The sequence below is a fragment of the Leucopleurus acutus genome (genome assembly GCF_964270905.1).
Source record: "Leucopleurus acutus genome assembly, contig: HAP1_SCAFFOLD_971, whole genome shotgun sequence".
NCBI lineage: Eukaryota > Metazoa > Chordata > Mammalia > Artiodactyla > Delphinidae > Leucopleurus > Leucopleurus acutus.
This window is the reverse complement of record NW_028138512.1, coordinates 1-25354: the sequence shown is the minus strand read 5'-3', so window position 1 is coordinate 25354 and position 25354 is coordinate 1. Positions and strand designations below refer to the sequence as shown.

At 40.7% G+C, this 25354-nt stretch overlaps 1 protein-coding gene across 1 annotated transcript; it reads left to right on the top strand.

The window, feature by feature from the left end:
* Positions 1–909: 909 nt before the first annotated feature.
* On the top strand, positions 910–23557 carry LOC309979028 (angiotensin-converting enzyme 2-like; the record flags this gene model as incomplete). The annotated part of the gene is made up of 6 exons (XM_082865843.1): positions 910–2289; positions 15247–15405; positions 18704–18794; positions 19227–19370; positions 20744–20856; positions 23452–23557. Coding segments are annotated over exons 1-6 (799 nt in total), but the record flags the coding sequence as incomplete, so codon positions are not given.
* Positions 23558–25354: the final 1797 nt, after the last annotated feature.

The window sequence follows — 25354 nt, the reverse complement described above, 5'->3', positions numbered from 1 at the left end:
TTGAAGTTGGACTACTCCCATTTTTTTCCTGAACCCAAGAGCTTCATTCAGGAAGCAACCTGAGTAGAGTTGTGTTTCAGCTTTTATTAAAGTAACATTCCACCTCTTGGTTCAGAGCCCCACACACTGCCCCCTTTTCTCTTGACCAGTTTTTCTCTTAATGCCTGTGAAAGCGAGTGGATCTCAGCTTCCTTGAATGTGGAAGGAGCCTGACTGAAACTGCACTGATCCCCTCAGCTCACTTTCTTTTAACCTTCTTGATCATAATTGCTTAAATGTGTCAATTACTTTATTTCTTAGAAGGATCATGTCTTTTGATTCATACCAAGGGTAGTAAGAATCCACCTCTTTTTTTAATATTTATTTATTTGGCTGCATCAGATCTTAGTTGTGGCACATGAGATCTTTCATTGTGGTATGCAGGCTCTCTAGTTGTGGCGCGAGGGCCCTGTAGTTGTGGCACGTGGGCTCTAGAACCTGCGGGCTTTGCTGCCTCGTGGCATGTGGGATCTTAGTTCCCCAACCAGCGATCGGACCAGGGATCGAACCTGCGTCCCCTGCATTGGAAGGCAGATTCTTAACCACGGGACCACCAGGGAAGTCCCAGAATCCACCTCTTTTTGATGTAGCGGAACCAAATCCATCATCGTCACCAAAGGCCCATGTCCCTGTGCTGCTCTTTATCTACACCTCCATCATTGCTCTTAGACTATTGACAGCAACTTAAAGGCCTGTACTCTAGATTCAAACTGCATGCATTCGTATCCTGGCTCTACCACTTCCTGGCTGAGTAAGGTTTGGTCATTTATTTAAGTTCTCTGCACCTCAGTTTCATAATCTGTACAATGATGATAAAACTATTTGCCTCTAGGTTTGTTGTAATGCTTCAATGAGATATTCTAATGCAAAGCACTTTAAACAGTTACTTATTATTTTTTTCCTCTTCTACAATAACATGTACAACTTTGGAATAAGGAGAAGTAGTGGAAACTTTTTTTAAAGGCTTGGTTACTGCCATTTCACCTGGACCTGGAAGACTTGTTTTTTGGGTAAAGAAATGTTTTCCCTGTGTGAAGGTTTCATAATCACAGTCAAGCAGGCCCATGAGCCCTGCCATTTAAAGTGGCTCCTCTCTTGTACCTATGACACTCATACCTACACCCTGGGAATGAGGACAGTGGTCCAGCTCCTGAGATTCTACAGGATAACCACTAAAGTCTCTTTGAATTCTATGCAATGATACATGGCTATGGGTGACCAGAACTTGAGATGGACACTCGCTGAATTTCATACCATGTGGTGGCATTCTGATTTCCTTGTGACCTTGACCAAGCTTTGAACAGGTAAGTGAAAGGGATGGAGGCCCACTGTGAAGTTAGTCATAGAACCAGTGTTTAGCATGATCATCTGAGGAAGAGAAAAGGAGCCTTTTAAAGTTTTTCCAAGTTAAATCAGGAGAGTTAACTTGTGGAGTGGAGGGTGGTCTCATAATTTTAAAAATTGGCCCTGGAAATTAAAATTTATCAGAAAAAAATGAATTCTATAGAGACAAGGGCAAAATTGTTTATTTAGGAAGGGAAAATGTTACCCAAATAGAGTTTCTGTGAATATGAGTGTAAAATAAAAAGGAAGGAGAGAGAAGTGACTTAATGGAATTGTCTCTAAAACGTGTAAGTCCCAACATTACCCCCGTGACCCCTAATTCTAGAGTTCGTTGGTCACTGTAAAATCATAACACCTTCAGTGTATCCTTAACAGATTTTAAGGAACATACTAAGCAAATGGACAAGTTTTGATTTGGCCATAAAATTTGAGAGCTATGATTCTCTGGGATTAATGAATAACATTTGTTTATTTGATTTACTTTAAGAAATCATTCTAAAATCTGTTTACATATCTGTCCTCTCCAGGATGAATTTTGTGTTGGTTCAGCAGATTGTTTACTGTTTTTTCTTCTTCTTCCTTTTTTTTTTTTTTTTTTTTTTTTATCTTCCTGCTCAGTGCCCAACCCAAGTTCAAAGGCTGATGAGAGAGAAAATCTCATGAGGAGGTTTTACTCTAGGGAAGTTGTTCAGTGGATGGGATCTTGGCGCACAGAGCAAGATGTCAGGCTCTTTCTGGCTCCTTCTCAGCCTTGTTGCTGTAACGGCTGCTCAATCCGCCACTGAGGAACGGGCCAAGACATTTTTGCAGAAGTTTGACCGTGAAGCTGAAGACCTGTCTTATCAAAGTTCACTTGCTTCTTGGAATTATAACACCAATATTACCGATGAGAATGTCCAAAAGATGGTGAGTTCTCTCCTATAGCTGCATAAGGATATCAGTTGCTTCTTAAAAATCAGCTTACTGCCCAGGAAACTGAAAAGGGAAATCAAAGAAATGCTCCGAGCTGTGAGGTTGGATGTTTGCCTCAGTATTTCTGATTCTGGAGTCCCAGATGCCGAACAATTGACCTTTGGTTCATTTGGAAAATTGTTAACAAAATAATTCACTGGTCTCAGTCCAGATTCTTGGAAACCAGTGAACATGCTTTAGAAAGTTGCCACCATAATTCTCATCATAGTCAGGCTTTCAAAGCAGTTCATAGAAATGCCATAAGTTATTGAGTTAATAATTTTCCCAAGCCTACAATGTCAACAGGAATGTCTAAAGACTCTCTACAAATGATCTATTAACTGAGAAAAATGCAACTGGAGGCTTAGTGAAAGAGCTAGCCAGTAATTAAGATTACCAGGGGTCGGGTGAGGCTGGACTTGGGAATTCCTTCCTTAATGGTCTCGGAGCTCCGAGGGACTTCCAGAGCATACGGGATCCACGGAACCCTCCGAGAAAAACCATAATCAAACCAATTCTGACAGATCTCAGAATGCTCTGGGAAAGCAAGATGTTTTGTTTGACAAGTGCAAGGATTTAGGGGATTTCTTCCCTCACAGATCCCAAAGCAGTGCTGAAAATGGAGTGACATTATTTAAGAAAAGTTTTTATGACACTTGTACAGCAATACATTCTTTCAAAAATGTAGCTCAGAAGCTTCTTTTTTCAAATAGTCGGTTGCATGTAAATTAAATTACTGCTGCTCTCTGGACAGATCCAATCTGAGACCTGCTGCCTCATCTGAATTCCTCAGGAGATTTTTTCCCCCTAGTTTTCTAAAGCTTGAAGAGATCCAGGAGATTTTGACAGCCCAGTGTTGTCATAGGAGAGCATTTTTCTTGTCTCATAGTTTGGTCTTACCTCTCTTCACCTCTTCACTGTTGCTTTTTTTCTCACTTTTTATTTGATCTCTGTTGGAGGTACCTGAAGTGCATTGTGCATTTGTTTTCATGCTCTTTTTTTTTAAACATCTTTATTGGAGTATAATTGCTTTACAATGGTGTGTTAGTTTCTGCTTTATAACAAAGTGAATCAGCTATACCTGTACATATATCCCCATATCTCCTCCCTCTTGCGTCTCCCTTCCACCCTCCAGAAAGAGAAAAACAAATACGGTATGCTAACACTGTATATATGGAATCTAAAAAAAAAAAAAAAGGTTCTGTTTTCATTCTTAGCCGAATGGTCCGCAGGTGGTGGTGAAGTTCGACCGGCATCATGCCTAAGAGGTCTGGAGTCAGACTGCTGAGGTCTAAACCCTGGCTCCACCACTTTCTACCTGGGTGAACGTGAGCTAGTTAATGAACCTTTCTCCGCCTTAGTTTTTCTGCCTGTGAAAAACAGCGTAACACTCATATTTGCCTCATAGGGTTGCTGGGACGACAGTTAATACACAGAACCACCAAAATAGTGCTCAATGCTTGTGAGCCTGGGAGAACAATACGATATCATTGCTGTGAATGTGAAAGGGAGTTATAACTGCTCAAGAGACATGTAACAGTTCTGTTGAGGGCCCGCTTGCTGAGAAGGGCATGTTGTACACCCAGATGTAGTGATGTTTGTTGAATTCACGTCTGGATCTTAAGTGCTGTCATTTTTGAATTGCACTTGTTGATTAGAGGAAAGGCCAGAAATGAAAGGGCACAAATCCACAAAGTGTGGTCAGACTGCAGACAGTATGGGGCCCTTTAAAGAAAAGTGAAAATATCTGAATGCAAGAAGCAAGCAGGGGGCCCAATATGTCCTTCCTCCAGCAATGGTGAAGGGCGCGTTAGTGCACCTGTGTGGATTTACCTGGGGAGGGGGCAACGCACAGGGAGAGCAATAGCTCTTCTGTTCTCTTATCACATATATTGAGATCCCCTGATGAAATGGGCACTGCAGCTGGTGGTACAAGAGGCACGAAATGAGCAGGAGACTGAGATATGATCTGCTGCCGGTGGCTATCCATAGAAAGAACTGGAGAAACGGAGCGTGTTCCCCAAGAGCCACTGGAGTGATTTAGGGCGATCAGAGAGAGTTAGAAGAGAAAGCAGAGTTAGCTCTCCAAAGCCTGACTCAAAAAGAAAAAAAAAAACTGAGTCTGAGAGGGAACAAGAAAGGATGGAGTGTTCCCAGTTGTATCGGCCAACTCTCTTCAGACTAGAAAGATGGTGCCTTTGAAAGCTCAAAAGAGAGAAATTTACAATAAATAGGAGGAGGTGCTGTTTACATTACAGGTGGTAAAACTGGTGAGACTTGTAAAACTAGGCCATTCTTTAATCTAAAACAGTGAGACATTGAAAACTGTAAGTCGGTTTTCGTAGTATTTAAGTGAATGTAAGGACTGTAGACCCACTGTGGGTAAGGAAGTATGGTTAAGTGCATTTATGGACCCAGTTCTTTATTTTTCCCTATATCAACACCCAAGGTTATGTCACTTTGCAGTGCCATCCCACTGAAGGTGATGTGATCGTGTCCTTCGCCATGTGACTTACTTTGACCAATGGGCTGTTAGCAGATGTGATGCAAGTAGAGGCTTGGAATGGACTTGAACAGTGGGGCTTGTTCTTTGCACCTTTGGCTTTGCTATGAGAACATGCCTGGGTTGGCCAGCTAAAGAGTGAGGGAATGTGTGGAATAGTTGTCCCGTCTGAAACCAATCCCCCAGAGTTGTAAGCAAATCCAGCCAAGATCAGCAGAGCTGCCTGGTAACCCTCAGTGATTCTAGGCACGTAAACAATGAACACATGACATTGAGATTTTTTGGTTGTTTGTTATGTAGTATTATTGTAGCAATAGATAAGTAATACAGGAAGAGAAATTTGGGCTGTATGACATGTGTCTGTTCATATCCTAGCAGGGTGACATTATTGACGGCAATCTGCCATTTCCTAATTATCCCTTGGCATAACTTTCAGAGTCAGAATATTGGGCTTGTCAGCCAATCAATCTGACCCAGTATGGCGATTCTCAGATCAAGTCATGAGACTATAGCTTAAAATAATAGAAGGCACCAAAACTTGATCAGTATAGTGTCCCCAAATCTCCCTGCTTAGGAGAGGCCCATCAGACAGAGATAAGGAAAAAAGCTTGGTTCAAAACAGGTTTCCATAGAGTTCAGAAATTCACTGAAAATTAATTACCAAATACTTGCTTTAGAGCAAATACTGTTCTCATGTTTGAGGTCGAACATTCACCAATTAAACTGTAATTCTCTTCTCAGTAAAATGACATTACTTTTTTGCATTGCCCCTTTGTAAGTTTATTGTTGGTTTTATTTTTGAAAGAGTCCTTTGTCAGTCAAAAGGATTTCTTTTTTCTTTTTCTTTCTTTTCTTTTTTTTTGCAAAATCGGAAGCTCTCTAGCAACATAGGAGGTCCCTGGACAATTTTTTTATCCCTGGAAGAGAGCAAAAGGATCCCGTCACTGGCAGGGGCATCCTGGTTCACTGTTCCAGTATTTGACAGTAACTACTACAGCTGCCCCAAATTCCTGTGCATGCAGCTGAAGGGCGTGTTGAAGACTGCCCTGTTGGAGCCCTGGCGGTCTCCAAAAACACTTCATAAATATTTCTTGTTGAGTTATCAGAAGTTGTAAAGAGAGCGCAGGAGGCCCACACTTACCCTTTGGGTGGTGTGGGCCCTTAGAGTCCTTGGGCACACCTGCTTCCTAAACCTTTTCCGCTGTCTTTAGGGCTGGGGGCACAGTGAACCCAGAGAAGGGTCATTTTAAACTGCTATTCTGTACCCAAGGAAAGAATGTAGACGCCAACCCTGTCTCCAATGAATCTGTCCCACACTCCCCAACACATACAAGTACCTACACCCAGGTACAGGGGTTGGGAAAAGTCAGTGTGATGCAAATACAATGGAATTCAGGGAATCTGATGCTATCTTGACTCTCCTGAGCTGGCTGTGATACCTTGGGCAAGTCACTTATTTTTTGTCTCTTGAAACATAAGAGGGTGGATGGGCCCAGCCAAGATTTTTCAGTGGATAACTGGTGAATGAATAAGTTCCACATGTGGAGGATTAACATGAGTCAAGTGCATTGGAGGCCTGTTCATACTAGTTTTTCTTTGTCATGAAAACTTGATGATGTCCCAGTTGAGTGATGTAATTTGGTGAAACTGAACTTGAGCAACTCAAAATGACATGTTTAATTCCATCCAAATTTGACACAGTTACTCACTGATCTAAGCACTCTGACAGGACACCAGGCAGCCACGAGCTACACCCAGGGAAAGCGGCCTGGTGGTCGGGAACTGCCGCTGCTTCTTAGTGTGTGCCAGGTAACTGGGCAAAAGAGAATTCATTTAATTTTGGCTAAATCCTTTGGTTTGGAGCGGTTCCATGGGTGTTTCAGAGCCAGTTATAGGAGCTAGGGAATAAGGTGGGGTTTTTTTTCTTTGCTTTTACTATTGAGGGCTTTTAACAACAGCTTTGTTGAGATACAATTATGCACCATAAAATTCACCAATTTAAAGTCTACAATTCAATGCTTTTTAGTATATTTGCAGAATTGTACAACTGTCATCACCATCTCATTTTAGAACATTTCCATCATCCCAAAAGAAACTACGCGCCCATTAGTAATCATTCTTCCTCCCCCGTCCCCAGCTCTAAGCAACCACTGATCTACTTTCTGTCTCTATAGATCTGCCTATTCTGGACATGTCATATAAATGGAATTATACACTAGGTGGTCTTTCGTGACTGGCTTCTTTCACTTTGCATGCCGTAGCATGTATCATTACTTGGTTCCATTTTATTGCCAAATAGTATTCCATTGTATGGATTTTTTTTTAAACTTTTCATTGTAAAAATTGTCAAACACATAAAAGAAGGACTAGTATGTTGAATCTCCTTATACCCATCACCCAGCTTCAGCAATTGTCAACACTTTGGCCAATCTTGTTTTATTTTTCTACCCAACCCCATGTTTATTGGATTATTTTGAAGGAAATCCCCAACATCATATAACTATATGTTACGTGTAAATATTTCACCTTCTAGCTCTCAAAGTAAGAATTTTTAAAACAACCTTAATAACAGTACCATGTCAAAAACATGATAATAATTCCTCAATACCATCAAATATCTAGTCAGTATTCAAATGTACCCTAATGTCTCATTTAAAAAAATTTCAGCTGGTTTGTTTGAATCAGGATCTAACAAGGTCCTCTCTTGATCATTTTAGCAGATGTACTTTAGGTCTTTTTTAGCCTATAGAGTCCCTCCATCATTTTTCTGTTTGTTTTGTTTTGCAATTTATTCGCAGAAGTACTGAACTGTTAGTCCTATAGAAACTCCCACTTTCTGGATTTGCTGATTATGTCCCTATAATATTGCTTAACATGCTCTTTTGACCCCTGTGTTTTCTGTAAATGTATAGATCCGGGGCAGAGGTCAGCACACTTTTTCCATAAAAGGCCAGGTAGTAAATATTTCAGGCTTTGTGAGCCTCTATTCAACTCTGCCATTGTAGACCAGTCAACTCTGCCATTGTAGCACAAAAGCAGCCATAGACAGCCCATAAATGGGTGTGAATATGTTGCAATAAAACTTTATTTACAAAAACAAATGGTGGGCAGAGTCCTGATCTAGAGACCTGATCAAAATCAGGTTTCACTTGTGAATTTTTTTAATAGGTGTGGAAAATGAATTTACACTACTAGCAGGGTGCAGGAATATTGAGCCAAGATATTAACAAAAAACTTGTTCAGGTTCCTAGAGCTCTGGAAAAAAGAAGCAAATTTAAAAATCTGTAGGGACCCTTTTATGAGCCAAAGCTCAAGGCATTCCTACTTTATGTAACAGATACAAATAAATTTAAGATAGACTAAAAATTAAATAGGAAAAGTAAGACAAACTTTTATAAGGATATATAGGTGACTCTTGGTTGGACATGGTTTATTATTTTTTTTTATAGATGCGATTTCTTTTTTATATTTATTTTTATTTATTATCATTTATTGTTGGCTGCACTGGGTCTTCGTTGCTGCGCATGGGCTTTCTCTAGTTGTGGCGAGCGGGGGCTACTCTTCATTGGGGAGCGCAGGCTTCTCATTGCGATGGCTTCTCTTGTTGCAGAGCACGGGCTCTAGGTGCACGGGCTTCAGTAGTTGTGGTGCGCAGCCTCAGCAGTTGTGGCTCATGGGCTCTAGAGTGCAGGCTGAGTAGTTGTGGTGCACAGACTTAGTTGCTCTATGGCGTGTGGGATCTTCCCAGACCAGGGCTTGAACCCGTGTCCCCTGCATTGGCAGACGGATTCTTTTTTTTTTTTTTATTTTTTTAACAACTTTATTGGAGTATAACAATGGTGTGTTAGTTTCTGCTTTATAACAAAGTGAATCAGTTATACATATGCATATATCCCCATATCTCTTCCCTCTTGTGTCTTCCTCCCTCCCACCCTCCCTATCCCACCCCTCTAGGTGGGCACAAAGCACCGAGCTGATCTCCCTGTGCTATGTGGCTGCTTCCCACTAGCTATCTATTTTACGTTTGGTAGTGTATATATGTCCATGCCACTCTCTCACTTTGTCCCAGCTTACCCTTCCCCCTCCCCATATCCTCAAGTCCATTCTCCAGTAGGTCTGCGTCTTTATTCCCATCTTGCCCCTAGGTTCTTCATGACCATTTTTGTTTGTTTGTTTTTTAGATTCCATATGTATGTGTTAGCATATGGTATTTGTTTTCCTCTTTCTGACTTACTTCACTCTGTATGACAGACTCTAGGTCCATCCACCTCACTACAAATAACTCAATTTTATTTCTTTTTATGGCTGAGTAATATTCCATTGTATATCTGTGCCACATCTTCTTTATCCATTCATCTGTTGATGGACACTTAGGTTGCTTCCATGTCCTGGCTATTGTAAGTAGAGCTGCAATGAACATTGTGGTACATGACTCTTTTTGAATTATGGTTTTCTCAGGGTATATGCCCAGTAGTGGGATAGCTGAGTCGTATGGTAGTTCTATTTTTAGTTTTTTAAGGAACCTCCATACTGTTCTCCATAGTGGCTGTATCAATTTACATTCCCACCAACACTGCAAGAGTGTTCCTTTTTCTCCACACCCTCTCCAGCATTTATTGTTTCTAGATTTTTTGATGATGGCCATTCTGACCGGTGTGAGATGATATCTCATTGTAGTTTTGATCTGCATTTCTCTAATGATTAATGATGTTGAGCATTCTTTCATGTGTTTGTTGGCAGTCTGTATATCTTCTGTGGAGAAATGTCTGTTTAGGTCTTCTGCCCATGTTTGGATTGGGTTGTTTGTTTTTTTGATATTGAGCTGCATGAGCTACTTGTAAATTTTGGATATTAATCCTTTGTCAGTTGCTTCATTTGCAAATATTTTCTCCCATTCTGAGGGTTGTCTTTCCGTCTTGTTTATGGTTTCCTTTGCTGTGCAAAAGCTTTTAAGTTTCATTAGGTCCCATTTGTTTATTTTTGTTTTTATTTCCATTTCTCTAGGAGGTGGGTCAAAAAGGATCTTGCTGTGATTTATGTCATAGAGTGTTCTGCCTATGTTTTCCTCTAAGAGTTTTATAGTGTCTGGCCTTAACATTTAGGTCTTTAATCCATTTTGAGTTTATTTTTGTGTATGGTGTTAGGGAGTGTTCTAATTTCATTCTTTTACATGTACCTGTCCAGTTTTCCCAGCACCACTTACTGAAGAGTCTGTCTTTTCTCCATTGTATATTCTTGCCTCCTTTATCAAAGATAAGGTGACCATATGTGTGTGAGTTTATCTCTGGGCTTTCTATCCTGTTCCATTGGTCTATATTTCTGTTTTTGTGCCAGTACCATACTGTCTTGATTACTGTAGCTTTGTGGTATAGTCTGAAGTCCGAGAGGGCAGGTGGATTCTTAACCACTGTGCCACTAGGGAAGCCCAGGAATGGTTTATTAAATGACTTTTGTTTCAGAATGATTTATTAAATAAGAGACAAAAGGATCAATCTATAAAGGAAAAGACAGAGCAAATCAGTTGCATTAGGATTAGAAAGAAACTTCTGTGCACTAAAAGACATCATAAACCTACACACACAGACACACACAGGACAAGAAGCAGAGCTTGAGAAAACATTTGTGATACATATAATTAACAAAAGATTAACAGTCAGAATCTATAAAGAAATTTTACTAAGTGTTAAAAAAGACAGAAATTCACTAGAAAAATAGGGAAAAGATATGAGCAGCAAATGCATAGAGGAGGAAATTTGAATATATATATATATTTATATACCTCATATATATGTTTAACCTCACTAATAATTAGAGGGATAACATTATATTAATAATGAAACACCGAGTTGACATAAAATCGGATTTACCAAGATTTAACAATATCTACAGGAGTTGAAAATTGCTTTAACCCATCAATTCCACTTCTAAGAATATGTGGGGTTTTTAAAATTAATTAATTAATTTTTGGCTGTGTTGTGTCTTCGTTGCCGTGAGGGCTTTCTCTAGTTGTGGCGAGCGGGGGCTACTCATCGTTGCAGTGTGCGGGCTCATTGTGGTGGCTTGTCTTGTTGCGGAGCATGGGCTCTAGACATGCAGGCTTCAGTAGTTGTGGCACGTGGGCTCAGTAGTTGTGGCTCACGGGCTCTAGAGTGCAGGCTCAGTAGTTGTGGCACGTGGGCTTAGTTGCTCCGCGGCATGTGGGATCTTCCTGGACCAGGGATTGAACCCGTGTCCCCTGCATTGGCAGGTGGATTCTTAACCACCGTGCCACCAGCGAAGTCCTACCATTTCTTTTTTGTAGTGAGAACATTTAAGATCTACTCTCTTAGGAACTTTTGAGTATATAATATGGTATTATTGATTCTAACCACTAAATAAATATGTCTCAAGCAACTATTGCAAAGTGTCAACGTTTAAAAAATCTGAGTAGAGGTTTTCGTGATAGTTGCTATGTTACTTATACTACATTATATTTTTATTATGAAATATCTCAAATATATATCTAGTGGGCCACTTTCTGGCAGGACCCAGTTTCAGGTGTGAGTGGATTTTTCTTTTTCCCTATGAGATAAAATTCAGCCATACCCCTTCCTCCCATCTGAAAAAAGAAAAAATAAATTTTTGATTCTCATGGCAAAACAATATTGTTGTAATTTAGATTACCTACTTCCTTGAATAGAATAAGCTGTTTTAAAAATATGCAAGTATCTGGGCATATTTGAAAAGTAACCAAGGCAGTTTTCATCTTTGAATCTGATGTGGTTTTGAGAGCTATATATGGAAACTGGACCAGCATATGGGACCTGAGCGTGGAGGGTTCCCTGGGAGCCTGTTGGGCTCCAAGTCACTGTTTGGATGCTAAGGTTCCGTTCAGTTTTTCATCTTCTGTCTTCAGGGAACTCTCATACCTACAGGGGAAGAAGTGGTTTAGGAGTTGATAGTGAGCTATAGAAAAAAAGAAAATGAGATTTTAATTGTTTTCATTTCAAACAACTTATCACAAAAGCATTTTAATTGTTTAGATAAAACTATCATAATTTGGTTAGAGACCACAGACCTATGGCTTAAGACGAAGCTCATATGAAAACATTTAAAAGCATAATGAAATCATATTTAACTTGCATATCATTAGGGCCAAAAAGAGCAGGATATCTTTTGGAGTGTTTTAAAATATAATTTAGGATTTTACATCTTCAGTCCTTGAAATTACAAAGGATCTCTTGTAGGATGAGAATATGGTATCCACTGTAGTTATACGTAGGAAGTCAGAGAGGGTTCTAACTTCCTGTGATTGTACTGAGTAATGTGTGTCTTGACCCCAAACCCCCATCAATGGCTGTGGAAACTTTTGCTGTGTTAGTTGCCGCTCTCCTGCCTTTGCACGGAGGCAGTATGGGATGCCACTTATTTGATTTGTAATGGTTCCTTTTGAACCCTGTAACTATGTAGGTTACTGTATATGCTTCAATTCGTTCATCATTCAAATCCAAAAATGACATATAGCTCTCAAGCACTGTCTATGTTACTTGGTTGGTATGTATGAACTGACTTTGATTCTCTGTATAACTTCTAAGCTGTCAGTTTTATGTAGGCTTGGGAGCCTTATAGCATGAATATGGAATAGATTGTAAGCAATATTAAAAAGAACAGCTTGGGATGGAACAGTGTGTCCTCAGGGGCCAAAATTCAAGGCAACATAAAGTAATTTTTTTGTGATATAAAGTATAACACTTGTATATGGTAGCGATAAATAAAATAAAACAGATATCTTCAAAGTTCCCACATGCAGTATAATTTTTTAAAAATATTTTAAGATTGGGGCCTTTTGGGAATAATGAGCTGTTTCCAAAGTAGATTGAAAAGAAAAGAATTGCCTTAATTTGGGATCAAAGTTTTACTAGAAATTTTGCTGTCAGTCATTCCGGATTGGATGAAAAAGGATAGGGACTGAGAGGTGAGTGGTGGGTTGCATGAATGAATTTGTGCTGTAGACCGAACTCCTCTTTCCATAGCTCACTCCCTCTCATTCGGGCATGTTAGAGACAAGAACAGAATATGTCGAATCTATAGCCAGTGGTTAAGAGCATTAGCTTTGGAGGTAAACATTTCTGGGTTGGCACCCTGTTTCTTCCAGTTGCTAGCTGTGTGACCTAGGCAAAGTTACTTACCTGCTCTGTGCCTCATTTCCCTCATTTGTGAAGTGGAGACAATCACAACTACCTCACAACGTTGTTTGTGAAGATTAACTGAGAAGTAGTTCCTGAGGGGTTGTGTGTGCTCAATAAAGAGAGAAATCTTTTTCCATTTCACTGCAACTATTCCCTTCATCTCTTGTCTGATCCGTTGTTGTCCCTTTCCTGCACCACTTTCATCATGTCACACACCTGCTTGCAACCCCTAAGTGACTCCCTAGTATTTACAGGATAAAAGTAAAATTCCTTGGCCTAGAGAGTGCAGTCATGTCTGGAGTCCTGCTTTGGAATCTGTGCTAGTTATCTATTGAGTAAGAGATTACTACAAGCGTAGTAGCTTAAAACAACACACACTTGTTATCTCACAGTTCCTGTGGGGCGGGACTCCAGGCACACCTTAGCTGGATCTGCTTCTGAGTCTCATAAGCTTACAATCAAGGTCCCGGCTAGAGCTGTGGTCTCATCTGCAGCTCAACTGGGGATGAATCCACTTCCAAGCTAATGTGGTTAGTGGTAGCATTTAGATCCTCATATGTTGCTGAACTGAGGTCCTTAGGATGTCAGTCAGAGGCCATCTTCAATTCCTCCCCATGTGGCCCTATCCATAGGATAGTTCACAACATGGCATCTTGCTGCATCAAAATCAGCAAGGGAGAGTCTTCTGGCAAGATAAAAATGGCAACCTTATGGAACATAAACATGTATACCCTGTCACTTTTGCTATATTCTCCCAGTTAGAAGTGAGGCACAGGTCCTGCTCACCCTCAAGGGGAGGGGGACACACAAGGGTGCACCAGCAGGAAGGAGGGATCACAGGAGCCATCTTAGTGTCTGCCCACCACAGGATCCAGGATTCAGATGCCGGCATTTAGTTACCAGCTCCACTTTTTATTTCTCTTAGCCCCTTTCTACACATAGGAAAAATGGAAATAGAATAATTTTCTATCTCGTGGGGGGTTGTTAAGAAGACCAAATGAGGTAAATTATTTTGCAAAGTACTCTACACCCATCTATCTCCTACCTACTTTAAGGTCTGTCTTAAGTTCCACCTCCTCCAGGAGGGCTTGCCAAATCTGGTCCCTGTAACAGGAACTGCTTAGCCCCACTCATAGTTTGTACATTATCATATGCTCTTGTTTCAGTAGTGAAACATTCACGATGCGTATCTTATCTGTTTGATAAAACTGTCAGCCACTTAAGGACAAGGACTTTTTTCCCTGTAAGTGATAAAGTAGCTATGATTTTTAAATGCTTGGGATATATCAGGCACTTTGATAGGCATTATATTACTTGTTAAATTTTCTCGCCTTTACAGCAACCCTTTGAGGTAAGTTCTACTATTATTACTCTCATTTTCTGAGTAAGGTAACATGACTCAGAGAGGCTAAGTAATTTGCTCAGGGTCACAATAGCTAGTCAGAAGTGTCTGACTCAAGGAATGGAGTTCTTACTTGCCTCATATGCTACCTCTTTTATAGGGTCTGGAGAAGTACAATGTACAAAATAGTTGCTCATTTCAGTCTTTGATAAATGGAAATGAGCTTGTGTGCTGAGAGAAGACTGCATTGGATAAGTCTGGAGAAGTCCACTTGCTTACTGATGGTCAAGATGGGGGGGCAAGTGAATCCTGGCATCATCACCTGCTTATTGGTTTCTTTTGCTGGTAGAAAATCACCACAGCTACCAAATGGCCATGTTCTGGGCAACCTTGACTGGGGATCATACTTTAAGATCAGAATCTCTGGTAAATCATGGCACCATGGAGCTTCCTGTAAACTGGTTCTCATTTCTTACGGTTCTCATCCCCATGAGGAGCTGTATGCCCAGGAAGTCCGCTCTGAGCTCTGCTGGACTCTCCCTTTAGAGCGCTCATCCTTGAATCCTTGACCAACTCGCCCACGTCACAAGTGCTAAGACCATACCTTCCAGGGCCTCACAACATGAATCATCTGTGAGAATTCACTTCCGGTTCTGGGGACAGGACCCTTGGGAAAACTAAGCACTAGGTCAGAAAGAGAGTGTGACCAAGTGTGGCTTGGTCACTCTTAACCTAAACTTTGACCTTCAGCAAAGTAGAGAATTAAATCACTCAGGAAATATTAAATGTTCCACCAGATGCTCTTTGGACTGTATCTTCTGTTCTATCTATTCGAGCAGTGCCATTCTAACTTCAACGTTATTATTATTATTATTATTTTTTTTTTTTTGTCGTTTCAGAATGCAGCCGGGGCCAAATGGTCTGCCTTTTATGAAGAACAATCCAGGATTGCCAAAAGTTATCCACTAGAAGAAATTCGGAATCTCACACTCAAGCGTCAATTGCAGGTCCTTCAGCAGAGTGGGACCTCAGTGCTCTCAGCAGACAAGAGCAAACGAGTATGTGACATGCTAGCATTGACCCCAAGGGTTGAAATATTGGGGAAATCTTAAACATTAATATCACCCCTGGCTGCTGCCTTTATCTGCCAAGATAGCAATGCTCACAATAGAAAGAGCTCTGTGCCTCGGTAGGGTGGCCACGTAACTTATCATCCAAACCGGTATCCTTTGAGAGTGAAGTAGGACACTGGCATGTTGGGACACATTGTTAAAGCACGATTCTAAGGGCGCTGTGGTGTATATGGACACAGTGACAGAGGTCACCTTCCTGAGGACCAGGCACTTAGTCCATGTCCGTGCTTCTCAACCGGGAGTGATTTTGCCCGCCAGGGACATTTGACAATATCTGGAGACATTTTTGGTTTTTACAACTGTTGAGGGGTGCTGTTGGCATCTAGCGGGTAGGAATGCTGCTAAACACTCTACAAGGCGCAAGGAAGCCCCCAAAGACAAGAGTCGTCTGGTCCAAAGCGTCAATGGCGCTAAGCTTGAGAAGCCCTGCGTGTCGTCTGATCCTCCCCCACCCCTTTGATTCTTGACTCTCCTCTGCAACTTCTTTAACAAGTGGCTAAACCACCCCAGCTCAAACTGCTTCAGGGATAGGCGACTCACTTCTTTCCAAGATGGGCGACTCACTTCTTTCCAAGAGCAGTATGTGGGTCCCTCTAACTGATGGGAAGATACTCCTTCCATTGAGCATAAAGTGCTTTTCCTCCACTTTGTACTGCCTTCTCGAGCCAAATTGCTCTCTCCCATAATGGTCTTTAAATAAAGGAAGGCAGGTAATTTTTTTTTTAACTAGTTGAGTCTTTTCTTCTCTAGGCTAAACATCCTTCACTCTGTCCATTTTTCCTTATACGATGGTTTCAAGTTCCCTAACCAGTCCTAGTTGCTGGCTTCATTTTGTCAGTATCCTTGGACTGAACACAGCCCTCTGAGTGGGTTTGGGTCTGCCTGGAGGTGAGCAGGGGTACGACATCCTGCCTCCTGTGCTTTACATCTACTAAGACAGCCCAGGATTACATTAGGCTCCTGTTCGCTTGCTTTGGTTTTTTGACAGTCAAATTCCATGGTTGATTCATCTCAACATCACTGTCAAGAAAGTCTCCAAATCTCTTCCACCAATGTTGCTCCAAAAATGATACCTTTGAAAATTCTATTCTTATGTAGATAGTTTGTCTAAATTCAAGAAAGCCTATATTCACCCCTGTTAAAATAAAAATCTCTCATCCTATCTCTCTAGCCCAGGAGTCCGCAAACTTTCTTTCTGTAAAGGGAACGATAGTAGATATTTTAGGTTAGTGGGCCATACTGTCTCTGTCCCACTGAGTCGGTCTGCTCTTGTTGCGGGAAATCAGCCGCAGCTAACACAGAAACAAATGGGCATGGCTGTGTTCCAATAAAACTTTACAAAAACAGGCAGCAGACAGCATTCGGTCTGCAAATCATAATTTACAGACCCTTGATTTGATCTATTGAAATATTTTTATCTAAAAGATTTGCCTATTTAACATCAAAGTCTTTCTCAGCTGCTTGCCCTCTGGTACTGTGTTCTTATCTGCATCTATAAAAAGAAAAATGCACGATAGGGACAAAGGTCAAACCATGTGGCCTGTGTCTTCCTACAAGCTGTTGTTTATTATTCTGCATTCTTTGGGGCCCATTATTCAAATAGTTATTAATCCACTTTATTTTATCCATTTCGCCCTGCCCCATCTTTTCCACAAGGACTCCATCTTGCCCGTTGCTCTGTTACAATCTAGAGCTTGGTCTAGTCTAGGTGGAAACTGGACATTGTATTTTTAAAAGATCCCCAGATAATTCTGATGTGCAGCCAGGATTAAAAATCACTGAAATGCGTGTAAGAAGAGCTTGAAGTGTTTGGGAGGAGGGGAGACTCAAGGATGCATGAATTCAATGGAGAGGAAGGAGGGGAGATGGAAAAAGCAGGTAGAGAAAGAGAGCAGGAGGGGTTTTGTGCCGTGGTAAGGGGCTTGGGTTTATTCCTTTGGACTGTGGGATCTTGTTGAAGTTTTAGGCATGAGATCTGTTTCATGTTTTAGGATAACGGCTCTTGTAGTAGAGTGAAGGAATAACGGAAGAGAGAAATAGGAGAAGGGGAAACAGGGCCGTTCATCCAGTGATTCTTAAATCATCTATGGGAGAGAACCAGTCCCTCCCTCCCTCCCTCCCTTCCTTCCTTCCTTCCTTCTTTCCTTTCTTCCTTCCTCCCTCCCTTCTTCCCTATCTTTCTTTATTTCCAATCCATTGCAGATCAGTGCTTGGTTAATTTCATTGATCACATGCTTAGCTGTCATGGAAATATCAAATCGTTTTTAAAAGTTTATAAACATTTATTCTCTCAATTCCTGTGCTTCTCATAGACGAGAAACAAACTATTTGCTGACTTGCACTGGTCCATGGACCACACTTTGAGTAGCACTGCTTTACTCTATTACCTTTATGCTCCTTTACCTACAGGGTAAAAGTTAAACTCTTCAGTAAGGCATAGAAGGCTGCTCATGATCTGCCCCTACTTCCCTCTCTATTCTCCCATCCTCCATGCCCCTCAATCAACACCACTACCCCAGTTTTCTCTCTCATGTCACCACTCCCTGAAAATGCCTTGTCTTTCTCAACCTTCTTCTGTCTTGTAAGCTCTGTCCTCTACTTCCCTTCTCTACTTGACCAATTCCTACCTCTCTTCCAAGACACAGCTCTATTGTGCCCCCTCTTTGAAGCCATTCCTGAATCTCCAGGTTATTAATTTATCCACACACCCCCCATGCTGCCACATCACTTTTTGGCCACAGTTATAGTACCTGTCACTCTATTATGTAACCATTGGTTTCATGATTGTCTCACTGTCGCATGATTGTGGGGTCCTTGAGGACCAGTGACTTGTTCATGTCATAATTGTCAGAGTGTAGGACATAGCAGATGTTCAATAAATGTGCACTCAGTGAAGGCTGAATGGAATAAGAAATGCACTGCTCTGTGCGTGTGTGGGTGAGAAACATTCTTGGGATTTTGGTAGATCTGTTCTGTTTTGTTTTTTTAGTCACTCCACATATATTTATCATGTGCTTATAAGGCCCGTCTGTGCTAGTCGACGGTGGGAAAATTTAACTGAGGTGTTCCAACCCTACATGAAAGAAGATACTTAGCCAAGAAGATGTGAACTGCTGTATTTTGAGGCAGAAAAAAATCACATGGTTGAAAGGACATCTCTACATTAGCATTCTCTTTTGTACATCTTCCGCTTTTAACATTGTTTATTATCTTTAATTTGCAGTTGAACGCAATTCTAAGTACAATGAGCACCATCTACAGTAGTGGGAAAGTTTTGGACCCAAATACACAGGAGTGCTTAGTACTTGAACCAGGTGGGCTATTAATTTTGAGCAGTGATTATAAAATTTCCTTTTTTATTCCAAGCTTTAAAAATGAGATTAACATTAGATGACGACATTGTGCCTTTCAGATGGATCATCTAAAGAGGGGAAGATTCCAAATGTGTGTGTTTCAGCACACAGATGCTCTTTTAAGTTTTAACAAAACTGCACTGGGAATTTTGTCACACTCAAGTAATCTAATGAAATTAATAGTTCAATGATCTCAGTGGTTTATTTTCTCTGCAGAAATCTTTTGAAACTATAATAAGGGTGAGGAAATGAACGAATCATGAGATTTCATTGAACAACTTTATGACCTTGATGTCTGCCAGCCTTTTAATTCTTTAAATTTCATATAAGTCTTTACAAATAAAAACTTTACAAATGCATGTTTATTTCCCTTTGGGTACTTTGCGATAATAGGTTTGGATGACATAATGGAAAACAGCAAAGACTACAATCGGAGACTCTGGGCTTGGGAAGGCTGGAGGGCTGAGGTCGGCAAGCAGCTGAGGCCATTATATGAAGAGTATGTGGTCCTGGAAAACGAGATGGCCAGAGCCAACAGTGAGTTTGCTGGGCTGTGGCGGTTCTGAAGCTCTCTGCAGGGCTTCGGGGCTATTTCTCGTGAATCACCAAGCCTGCCCTTTGATCTAAGGGGTATTCCTAATTTAACAGTCACCTGCTGAACAATTAGGTTATGTGTCTCAAAGAGGAGACCACCAGGGAGTAAGGAAAGGTGAACTGACATTGTACAGTTGAAAGGGCTCAAGAGTGAGACTAAGTTACCTGGCCTCAAACAAATCAGTTGTCTGGGAAGGGCTCAGGCCCCCGAGGGTTCCTGAGGTAGTCTGGGGGATTGATCGATTCTATTTACCAGAAAGGATGAGAGTCAGAGACACCGTCTCTCCCCTAAACTCCCATCTGGCCACAGTTCTTTCTCAAAGGTCATTTGTGTGTTTACGTCAGAGTGGTATCCCAGAACGAAACAAATCAGAGTAGTTTAGGCTGCAAACCTACTATTCTCTGTAGTTGTAATTATAACTCAAATCACGTGGTCATCAAAATCTTAACATGGTGAGGAACTTCCATATCTCTTAACTTACCCTCCAGCCTGAATAATGAGCCGAAGCCATGGCATTATGAATTAATTTATGCTCTGGGGTTGAGGAAGGAAAAACATTTTTCATCTGTTCTTTCTAAATGTCTTTCACTACCACTTAAACTCATGTTCTCAAGCCACAGGCAAGCTGGAGACAGGAGCCCATCGCCGCATCCTTCCATCCAAATATTTACTTGTCTCCTCATCTTCCTGATCATCCATTGCCAACGTGCATGTAAAAATAAAAGTTGCTAAAATACATTTACAAACTTTATTAACTATTACCCTGACACAAGCTTGCATTTCCTGATAACAAGACACTACATGAAGCATACGTACAATTTGCCAGCAAACACAGGCCCACTGTGGCCGTGTCCAAGATGAGTTGGGTTAGATTTGAAAATATAAGGCCCTGAGCAAAATGAGAATCTAAAGATCCAGTCACACGTTTTAAAGCTAAGGATGCAAATTGACCTATGGAGAGAGTAGAGACCTGGGGTTAGGAGACTTGGAGTGCGCCTCTGCCCCTCACCAGTTGTGTGACCTTGGACGAATCGTTTAACCGGCCAAGAGCAGGCTGTTACCCTGCACCACGGGGATTATAATACTGTCTGTCTTGTAGAGTTTTTGTGCTTAGTAGATGAGATAATGAATTAAAATTTGGACACATTAGCTAGTGTTATTATTTATTTGCATCCCTTTGAGTTGATATTTAGAAGGGCAATAAAAATGTGACAGGTTTTTGGAGTTTTTAACCTCCCAGGAAAGCTATTCTATGTATATTGTGCTTTATCTCTTTCTTTCCAGATGTTCTCATTTTTCTTCTTTTTAAAAGCAGATTATGAGGACTATGGGGACTATTGGAGAGGGGATTATGAAGTGACGGGGGCAGGTGACTATGACTACAGCCGCGACCAGTTGATCAGAGATGTGGAACGTACCTTTGCAGAGGTAACAAGGAACTGTCTGCAGAGACAGACGTAGGGCAGCATGCAGGAAGAAGAGACAGGGACCAAAAGCATTCTGGCTTGTTCTTAACACACTGGCTGGTCGTTCCCAGGCCCAGAGTTATGGAATATCAGAGCCTGGCAAGATTGTAAAGAATCACAGGGCAACTGCTGCAGATGATCGGAATTGCTCTGCTCTTCTCTCCCTTTTAGCCATTGAGCAGCAATTACCAACAGGAAGATTATGAGAAGGAAAGACTATAGGAAGGAGCAGTCTTTTACATTGTAAGAAGGCATGGGTTTCAGGAGCTAGGTGGGGCCTGTGCTGTCTTCCTTTGTTAGCAGAGCCGCAGGCTTTGCTTCCTTCCTCAGGACACTTGATACTGTTGTTTCCTTATCTTTGGCTAAGGAAGATGTTCTAGGGAAGGGAGAGTCCTATTAGAAGTGCCCCATAGACACCTCTCAATGTCTCGCTCTTCCTTCATTTTGACCCCCACATCCCCATGCCTTCCAGCTTCTTATGTGAAGCTGTTCTGTCACAGCCATAGCTGGGCAGAGCTATCAAAACCGGAAGTAGGACAAACAACCCCCCCGAAAAAGAAATGGGCAAGAGATGTGAGTAAGTACATCATCAAAGAAATTACACAAATGGCAAATAAGCAAATAAAACGTTATTAGGGAAATGCACATTAAAACCATGATTAAGAACCACCACAAACAGAGTTACCACATGATCCAGCGCTCCCACTCCTGGGCATATATCCAGAAAAGAGGAAAACACTGATTTGAAAGGATACACGCACCCCAATGTTCACAGCAGCACTGCTTACAATACCCAAGACATGGAAGCAGCCTGTGTCCATTGACAGATGAATGGACAAAGAAGATGTGGTATATATATATATATATACACAATGGAATATTACTCAGGCATAAAAATGAATGAAATAATGCCATTTGCAGCAACATGGATGGACCTAGAGATTATCATACTAAGTGAAGTCAGACAGAGAAAGACAAATATCATATGGTATCACTTATACGTGGAATCTAAAAAGATGACACAAATGAACTTATCTACAAAACAGAAACAGACTCACAGACATAGAAAACAAACTTACGGTTACCAGAGGGCAAGCGGGGGAGGGATAAATTAAGAGTTTGAGATTAACAGATACACACTACTATATATAAAATAGATAAACAACAAGGTTCTACTGTATAGCACAGGGAACTATATTCAATATCTTATAATAACCTATAATGGAAAAGAATCTGAAAAATAATATATGTATGTATATGTGCATGTATATACATATATATACACACACACACACACACAACTGAATCACTTTGCTGTACACCTGAAACTAACACAACAGTGTAAATCAACTATACTTCAATTAAAAAAAAAAGCCCACTACATTCCCACCAGAATGGCTGTGATTAAAACAGACTAACAGGGACTTCCCTGGTGGTCCAGTGGGTAAGACTCTGCGCTCCCAATGCAGGGGGCCGGGGTTCGATCCCTGGTCGGGGAACTAGATCCTGCATGCATGCCACACTTAGGAGTCTGCATGCCGCAACTCAAGATCCCGCGTGCCACAACTAAGACCCGGCACAGCCAAAATAAGAAAAAAAAAAAAAAAAAAAAGACTGACAGTACTAAGTGCTACGGACAGAAATGTAAAATGGTACAGCCATTTTGGAAAATGGTTTGGCATTTTCTTAAAAAGTTAAGCACATACTTACCATATGACTAAGGTGTTTCACTCTTAGCGATCTATGTGAAAGAAATGAAAACATATAGCCATACAAAGACTTATGCATGAATGTTTATAGAGATATTACTCATAATAGCCCCAAACTGCAGACAACCTAGTCATCCTTCAACTGGTGAATTTTATCCTTAAGATACTAAATGAAGCAAACTCTGATGTATTCATACAATGAAATGCTACTCAGTAATAAAAAGGAATGAACACTGATACATGCAACAACATGGATTAACCTAAAAAACATTAAGCCAAGTGAAGGAAGCCAGACATGAAAGGTCACATATTGTATGGTTTCATTTATATGAAATGTGCAGAATAGGCAAAACGATAGAGAAAGAAATCAGTTCAGTGATCAGCTGGGGCTGGGGGTGGGAATGGAGTTGACTGCAAATGGGTGCAAGGAAACTTTGGGGAATGTTGGAAATGTTCTAAAACCAAGCGGTAGTGATGGTTGTCCAACAGTATACTTTTATTAAAACTCACGAAACTATATATTTTAAAATGGTTGAATTTTATATGTAAATGATACCTCAGTTTAAAAATGAAGGAAGTAGATAGCATCTTAGAAATGAATGTTTTTTTGCATCTGCCTTCCTTTTGGGATCTGTATCCCTCCAGGTGTGTTAATTGCTTTATGCAGTGGAACTAGTCATCATCGATATCTGGGAAGAATGAATGCTTTCAAACTCTCCAGAATATTTCAGAGGAGAAGAAATTAGAACTTAGGGAAATTCTACTTGTCTAAAGAAGCTCCTATTTTTAGTGTTGGGGATTGGAAATAGGCTATTCTTGGTCTTAAACTCTCTTCCTGAGCTTTTCAGATTAAACCATTATATGAACAACTTCACGCTTATGTGAGGGCAAAGTTGATGGATGCCTACCCTTCCCGTATCAGTCCAACTGGATGCCTCCCTGCCCATTTGCTTGGTAAGAAACTCCAGGAATTCTTTGTGTACTTTGCTCTTTGTCATTTCCACCAATAAAGTTTTTTTGGAGTGAGGCCCAACTTTTGAAAAATTCTGTGAATGAAGTTAGTAACATTATAGAAATCAAAGTTTGAAAGCACTATCTTCAACAGAGAAGTCATTTTAAATTGTTCTCTGTTGCATTACTTTATACATAAAGAGTTATTATGTTGGCACAATCCATAGGATAAAGGAGTTATTTAAGATCACTAGAGGAATGAGAGTGGAAATGGGGAAACTAAGTTTTATTAATCAACTTGGTTGGCTAATCCTCGAGGTGGGATTTTAGCATCATATTCAGAGGAAAGAAGCTTGGTTGGCTAGGGGCAGTCAGGAGTGAGAGAAAGACTTTCTAGAATTAAGGTATAGCCTGAGTGAAAGCTTTGTTAAGTTCATTGTTCAACTGCAACAATTTCTTTTGCTGAGAAGTACTTGGTTTGGAATCATATGAGTAATAAATGAAGTCTTCATCATGAAGGAAGATGCCTAGCTTAGGAGGAGAATCAATCTTCCAAGAACTTTGGATCCTGCCATAGAGCTTTTGTAGACCATGCAAGACCTGGGGCCCTTTATTCAACCTCCTTATTCCCCACCAGAGAGTGGCCATCCTCCCTCCCCTCTCCCTCACCCCAGAAGCTGAGGCCAAATAAAATATATGTTTGAAAAGTTCATGTCTTGCATACATAGCATGCCTACTCTAGTCAAGCTAAGTTGCTGACAGCTGATTCTCCACAGCCAAGCCTCTCTCTTAGCAGGGGGGAATCTGGACAAAGGATCAGTGGAGACTTTTTCCTCTAAAGCAATATATAAATACTCTCTACAGTGTCTTTGGCAGGTGTTCTTTGGTAATTCACCTTCTGCTTAAACCTGTCTGTGGTCAGGTGGCTCCTTCTTCCTTCCAAAGTAAACTAACCTAAAGTCCTACCTTATGTGGAGGTGAATCAACACCCCTCTAATGCCTTCCATTCATTTTGCCTAATTCCATGCTATGAGGTTACCCAGAATATGTCCATTCTTCTTCCACAAGATGGCCTTCTAGAGATTTATAAACAACCACTGTCAAGGCACAGCGTAGTACCTGGCACAAGAGTACGTACTCAGTATATTTTAGTGAGTATTACTGTTATCATCACGTATACACTATTTTCTTCTTTTATGTTAAATATCCTACATAGATTTTTCAACCATTCTTTAAAATCTCACTTTTCTACTTGTTCTCCTTTGGACAAGCTATCCTTTGTTGATGTCCCTCTTCAAATATCACGCTCAGAACTGAACAGTTACTCCAGATAAAGTTTGACCAACATGGAGTAAAAATGGTGCTATGGTTTCCTTTGTTCTAGACTCTGTAATTCTACTCGCTTACCCTACAGTCACATTTGTGTTTTGGAAGCCACATCATACTGTTTGTTGGGTCCCTTTTGGTCTTTTACATGTGGGATATGTTTCAGCCTGATGTCACATATCACATATTTCTAGAATAGATAGATGTTTCTTTAAAATTGAAGCATAGGACTTTACAATGATCTCTACTGAATTTTATCTTTTAAAACATGAGTTCATTGACATATTCTTTATGTAGTTATTTTCCCCCATTCCTTTGGTGCCAGGATTCTGGTCCTATTATGAGATTGATTTTTTTCTAGATCCATTTTTTCCTTTTAGGGTTTCTGGCCTTGGAATTCAATTTAACATTTGTTTGAGATGTTTGAAAAATCACCCAGTTAAGTGGATTCCTATAATATAGTAATAAAAGTGG